Below are 6,446 nucleotides of genomic sequence, written 5' to 3'. Positions count from 1 at the left end.
TGAAGAAGACCCCTTTATATAGTGGGGGGACACATCCAACCGTTATGCAGCCCGCAGCCCGCATCTGGGCGGTACTACCATTGCCGGAGCGGTATTACCGCTGCCACAGCGGTACTACCGTTGTGGTAAGCAGGCATAGGGTAACCAGGGCTAAGGGAGAAGAAGTACATGCATTAGGGCGGTACTACCGCCCTGTGGGCGGTACTACCGCCGATAAGCGGTATTGCCGCTCCCTACAGCCGCTGGAAAACAGAGGAGGGCAACGAGTTGAGCGGCAGTTGGAGCGGACGTAGGAGCGGTACTACCGCTAATAGGCGGTACTACCGCGCCCTACTGCCGTCCCTACTACCGCTCCCCTGCGTGGTCCTTTACGGAAACCCGACACGAAAAATCGAGACCACAGCAGGGGCGGTAGTACCGGCGGCACTAACAAGCATTACTACCACCCTGACCGCGGTACTACCGCTTAGCACCCAGCACCCCTTGTTTTGCACAGCACGAATACTCCAAAGAAGCAGGAAGAAGGCGAGGGTGCAAGGAGAGTGTGAACGTGATGATTCCACCCATACTCTTCAGAAACGAATCCCCTCTTGATAGTGCGGTTATCCCTATGACTCAATTCCACCAAAAAGAAACGAGGGAAAATAATCCGTCTAAAGTGAAGTCCTCGAGGGGTAACAATCGCATAATTCCCTTATATTAGATAATCTGAAAAGCTTAATGCACACGATTAGTCCGTAAAAGTATTGTCATCAATCACCAAAACAAACCAGGGAAAATAATGTCCTAACAAATACCACCGTCCACCTAACCAGCCAACCACAGGTTGGTTCGCCGTCTGGGCCAATGTTGGAGATGAACCGATCATAACTTCGAGTCCATTTCTCTCTATTTGATCCTCGAAAAAAGAAGTTTTTTAAAAAAATGATCCTAAAAAAATTCTCTCTCTATTTTCTTGTCTTAAAAAATCCTCTCTATTTTCGCGTGGAGGCTGGCCAAACATTCATTACCAACTGCTGATGTTCCTCGCCACCGGAACATGGCCACCTCCCATGTTTGTGCCTTGTGTGGCACGCCAGACAATTGGCGTCACTCACTACTCAATTGCAGCATATCGTGAAGTGTTTGGGCACTCTCCAATGACGACTTAGTAGAACACATGTGCACCAACCGGAGTATGGACGCCAAGAAGTGGCTCTTTGCCATGAATGAGACAATGCAACACGATGATTATACTCGAATGATTGCGACACACTCACTCATCGACAACTTCGTGGATGAGATTAGAGTTCTGCATAAACCGAGGCACTGGCTACCCTCGAGGGATGGACACGCCAAAATAAATGTTGATGTGGCAATTCTTCCGGCAAGAGGAAGACGAGTCATAGCGGCTGTGTGCAGAAATCAAACCACCTCCCATGTTTGTGCCTTGTGTGGCGCGCCAGACAATTGGCGTCACTCGCTACTCAATTGCAGCATGTCATGAAGTGTTTGGGCTCTCTCCAATGACGACTTAATAGAACACATGTGCACCAACCAGAGTATGGACGTCAAGAAGTGGCTCTTTGCCATGAATGAGACAATGCAACAGGATGATTATACTCGAATGATTGCGACACACTCACTCATCAACAACTTCGTGGGTGAGATTAGAGTTCTGCATAAACCGAGGCACTGGCTACCCTCGAGGGATGGACATGCCAAAATAAATGTTGATGTGGCAATTCTTCGGGCAGGAGGAAGAGGAGTCATAGCGGTTGTGTGCAGAAATCAGACGAGAGTTTACCAAGGGGCGTCGGTAGTGGTGAATAATCATATCGACAATGCTACTACACTTGAAACATTGGTGATCAGAGAAACACAAAGCACTGGCTGAGGACTTATACATCACTAATATAGATGTGGCATCGGACCGCAAAATAGTAATTGAAGCGACCAAAGAAGGGAGCGTGGCGCCGTATGGAGCAATGATAGATGAAATCATAGATAGAGCTGGTTTGTTTAATTCTTGCTTTTTTAGTCACTAATAAATGGGCACGTGCAATGCATGTTAATACTTAGGCAATATATTAGTTGCGCGTGGATATTAGATATGATATTATTTGTGTGTTAATTTTGTGATTAGTGCAATATTTGGTATGATATCATTGCACGTTAAACACGTTGACCGCTCGCCATTCGAGCAGTCTAGGTTGTTGGATTGACTTAGTTTGATGACCGAGATCATTTGGATCTGCCCCTTTGATTCTTTTTATATTGGTATAGATATAGATATAGATGAGTTTAGACCTCGAATGTCGAGGCTCACAATCTCGCTAGGCCTGCACTTCCAATATATGGACTTAATTTTTGGATGAAGTACCTTGAATTTCAAATGTATGGACTGCCTTGCTTGGTCCTAACATGCAGAGCCGAAGTCTTGCAGCATCGAGGGGTGATCCTACGGAATAGCTACAGCAGTGTATGAGAACTGTTACCGGATGACGATTGAATTTGTAAGATCACCTTTGAACATTGCCCGCGCGCGAAGCAAACATGGCAGCTGATGCCTTGCCTGGCCAAGGGGGGATTCAATAGTATTGTCGGTTTGATGAGAACCCCCACCCCCAGGTTTTATCGAGGAGTAAAATGTTTTTTTAAAAGAAAGCCTGGGCATTGCTAAACTTCTTGGAATCCAACCGAGGCTTTGCCTAAGCAAGTAACCGAATTACCGCTCCAGCTGTTTTCAAAAAAGTGTGCAGAACAAGTCAAGGAGACAATTCGTACAGCGTAGCCAGTGAATACAGTTCAGTTCATCGATGAGATTGCAGCGAGTTTGGTAAAGTGCGAGTTGATTTACAGACTAACGGCAGTCATCCACCTAGTGATATCGATGGCATTTCATTTCCACTGTAATAACCTGGAAACAAACACCACTCCCCACCGGGTCCTCCTGAACACCCTCCAGTAAACGCCCTGTTCAACTCAATCAACCTGTCAAGACAAAGCTTAATACGATCAGAATGGAACCAACGAACCTTTACATTGACAAGAAAATTAACAGCTTGAGTTGGTGATCTACTGATCTTATCAACAATAAAACCATCTCAATCCGGTCATATAACAGCAATGCAATGCCACCCTCATGCAGACTTCAATTTTACAAAATATAACTACACATGGAGTGTGAATCTGTATATTGAATATTCTATATCCCTTGAGAAAACAGCATATACCTTTACACGCGCCCCAAAAAAATTCATGGTTATGTCACATTAATTACCGGAATCAACAATGCATGTTAAGATGATGCCCATTATCCTGACAGTAATAGATATTCAACTAATGAGAACACCTTCAGAGCACATTATAAACAGAGAAGTGCTAAAATACCTTAAAAGCCAAAATGAGTCACTTCATCATCTTCTCCTTCATCTTCATCATCATCATCCTCGGAAATCCTGAAATCCTCCAACGCCTCCTCTTCTTCCTCCTCATCCGCGTCCCCCATCATCTCTGAGGCAGGAGTTTTGTCCTTCAAACCAGTGCTGAGCACCACAGTTTGTCCTTTGGACTTCTCCATATCTCTCCTCAATCTTTCCATGTTCTCATTCCTACGCTCAGCTTCTAGTCTCTCCTTTTCAGCAATCCTCTTGTCAAGATCAGCCCTGATAAAATTGTTAGATGATAGCAACTAATAAGTTCTTTAGTTTTTAGTATCAACAATTCATTCAGGAATTGTAGAACTATATGATAACAGACAGACCTGTAAGTCTCCATGTATTCATTAGTGCTTGCTTCTATAGCTTCAAAAAATGCATCAATTCCAGTGCCAGATACCGCCGATACTCCAACAGAGCGTAGGTTGTTGTAGAATTCGTCCAACACAAGAGAGAGACTCCGGGTAAATGAAGATGTGTACGATGAGTCGGAATCCAAAGCTGTCTGAAATGCTTCAAAATCTTGCATCCACTGGTCCAGCAAATAAATGAAGGCCAAGTTACCAAAATTTGAAGAAAAGAAAAGGAAACCAAGAACTAAATTGAAGAAACATCATGGACAAAACCCTGTTTGTGTATTGTCGATTAATATAGATGTTCAATAAACCTAAATCATACGGCTCAGCATGGCAGCTCAAATGTTACATATTGACAACAAAAGTATACCAAAAAGAGAACCAGTGCACATAATCAAATGTTACACACAATGTGAATACTCCCTCCGTTCCTAAATATTTGTCTTTCTAGACATTTAAATGGACTATAATATACAGATGTATGTAGACATATTTTAGAATGTAGATTCACTCATTTTACTTCGTATGTAGTCACTTGTTGAAATCTCTAGAAAGACAAATATTTAGGAACGGAGGGAGTACATGATAGTAGCTAAATACAATATTAGTGTACAGGATCAAGAACAGTGAAATTGAAATCATCTCAGGGGTGTACTTACCTCAAGAGCAAACTCGTGCTTGGCTACATCAACCTTATTAAATGTCAGCACCAGAGGCAAACGGGTCTTGTAGAGGATACTGCATGCATACATCATGTTGCTCATAAAGGTCACAGGGCTTGTCGACCTGGGGGTGTCAACCACATATGCAACAACTGTTGGAAATGTTGATGCAAAAGCTTCAGTTATGATAGCTCCTGAAGCCGACCAAGTAAAGATTTCAATCTGCCCTGGGGTGTCCACCAGCACATAATCCAGCTGGTCTGCTCGCTTTTCAATAACAGATATAACCTGCAAGGATGAATATTGGACATATATTAGCTGAATGGCACAATAATAGAGGGGGAAAAGATGTCTCACATACCATTAATGTAGCATACAATTTCGCAAAAAGTTGTCACTATTTAGAGTAGAATCAAATAAATTTCTATGAACTCTGCATTGTACTATAAATTAAGCACAATTATGCAACAGTTTACATTGAATGATGGAAAAATTACATGAATCAATTACCCGCAAAAATAATGAAACAACCCGGTTTGACTGCATGGTTGTAAGTTTGTACTGCCTTGAATTTTATAGCCTAACAGAGTACATAAATAGTGCACATTACCATTCTAAACATTCAAGATGCATATAAGATGCGTACCTCATCAAACTTGGTTGAGAACAGGTTGAGTGAGGTAAGAATGCCACCATTGGGACCAAGTCCGTACTCTTTCATCACCTCCTTGTAGCGCACGGTATCACGGATATCAATGTTGGCTCCGAATGGCAGTGTCATCACCGCAGGGTCAAGGTTGAGCACATAACCCCTCATGTTCGCCGATGCCTGCATATGACACACCAGACGATGCATGAAGGTGGTCTTCCCAGTCCCTACATTGTAGGACAAAACAGAGTAAGCTTCCAATCCCAAAATCTCTTAACAAAAGCTCCACATATCACAGGTTCGGTCGGCCATCCGTCCTGCTAAAATGGCAATTGAATAGGGCAAACGAAATCGACGCACCGGCCATGCCGATGACGAGGATGATCACCGGCTTCTTCTTGAAGTTGGCGCGCCCCGGGCCGATAGATAGACTCCCGATGGAGTCCGCGAGTTCGTCGCCCTTCCCCTTCCCCTTTCCTTTCTCCTCCTCCGCGGCATCGGCCTTCCCCTTCCCCTTCGCGTCCGCCTGCGCACGGAAAATCGCATTCAAAACCCCAAAAAAGAAGGAAAAATCCCCGAGAGAATAAGTTCGGCGGCGGCGGCTTGCCTGGTCCTCGAGGTCCATCTGGGCGGGCTTGCTCTCGGCGGACGGTTCGGAGTCGACGTCCATGGGCGGCTCGGGTGGTGCCGGGAGACGGCTGCAGGCTCCGCTAAACCCTAGACTTGACGGCGAGGGTGCGTCGAGTGGGGAAAGGGGGAAGAAAGACGAAAGAGAATGGCAAGTCACAACAGTGGTCTTCGCCCTTGTTGGGCTTTGGTCATGGACTTGCCGACCGAGGAGTCCGCTCAGTTTGCTCTTGCTCTTTCTGGTTTCCGGGAAAATCGGTTTCTCAACCGTGAATCATCTCTAGTTAAAAACTTTATTCCATATATATCTTCCCCAATAATAACGGACGGCGATATCCACCACACGTGTAACATCTAGGGGGTGTGACGCACGCCCCGTGTGGCACAGACACGGATCGCCCGCACGACGGCGTCCGGGCGCTCCCAGCCACAGCCCGCACGTCTGGTGTGTAGCGCGATCGCCCACACGTCCGGGCGAGCGACCCCGCTGCCCGCACAACCTCTCTCGCCCATCGGCCCTACCCGCGTTCGAACCGCATTGCCACCGTCCGTTGTCGTCTCCAACCTCTGGATCGGTAGATCTTCCCCTACCTCCGCCGTCTTCTTTCTCTAGTTGCCATGACAACCAGATCAGATCTCTAGCGCCCACACTCCCCATCTACGGAAAACACGGCAACAAGCACATGGGTCACAAACCTGTCTCCTCCTCCTTCCCCAACCCCCCTCCCCCCCA

At 45.8% G+C, this 6,446-nt stretch overlaps 1 protein-coding gene across 2 annotated transcripts; it reads right to left on the bottom strand.

Annotated features, from left to right (window-relative positions):
• Positions 1-2,691: 2,691 nt before the first annotated feature.
• On the bottom strand, positions 2,692-5,885 carry LOC119290638 (GPN-loop GTPase QQT2-like). Of its 2 annotated transcripts, XM_037569257.1 has the most exons (7): positions 5,694-5,884; positions 5,447-5,612; positions 5,084-5,313; positions 4,435-4,725; positions 3,746-3,951; positions 3,373-3,647; positions 2,692-2,973 (listed from the first exon to the last, which is right to left on the bottom strand). In XM_037569257.1, the coding sequence occupies exons 1-6, from the start codon at positions 5,754-5,756 to the stop codon at positions 3,374-3,376; spliced, it is 1,230 nt and encodes a 409-aa protein (XP_037425154.1). In that variant the 5' UTR covers positions 5,757-5,884; the 3' UTR covers positions 2,692-2,973; position 3,373. The 2 variants fall into 2 exon arrangements, with proteins under 2 accessions (XP_037425154.1, XP_037425153.1); XM_037569256.1 differs by having other exon boundaries at positions 5,447-5,885.
• Between the last annotated feature and the right edge of the window lie 561 nt (positions 5,886-6,446).

This window comes from Triticum dicoccoides, chromosome 4B (genome assembly GCF_002162155.2).
Source record: "Triticum dicoccoides isolate Atlit2015 ecotype Zavitan chromosome 4B, WEW_v2.0, whole genome shotgun sequence".
Lineage (NCBI taxonomy): Eukaryota > Viridiplantae > Streptophyta > Magnoliopsida > Poales > Poaceae > Triticum > Triticum dicoccoides.
The sequence above is the reverse complement of the archived record's forward strand: the minus strand, read 5'-3'. Positions and strand labels throughout refer to the sequence as shown.

Coding starts and splice junctions, on each gene's coding strand:
- LOC119290638 (XM_037569256.1), bottom strand. CDS start 5,756: ATGGACGTCGACTCCGAACCGTCCGCCGAGAGCAAGCCCGCCCAGATG. Junction 4,726..5,083: donor TCTCAACCAAGTTTGATGAG/GTACGCATCTTA, acceptor TCATCCTTGCAG/GTTATATCTGTTATTGAAAA. Junction 3,952..4,434: donor AGCACGAGTTTGCTCTTGAG/GTAAGTACACCC, acceptor TTGCTGGACCAG/TGGATGCAAGATTTTGAAGC.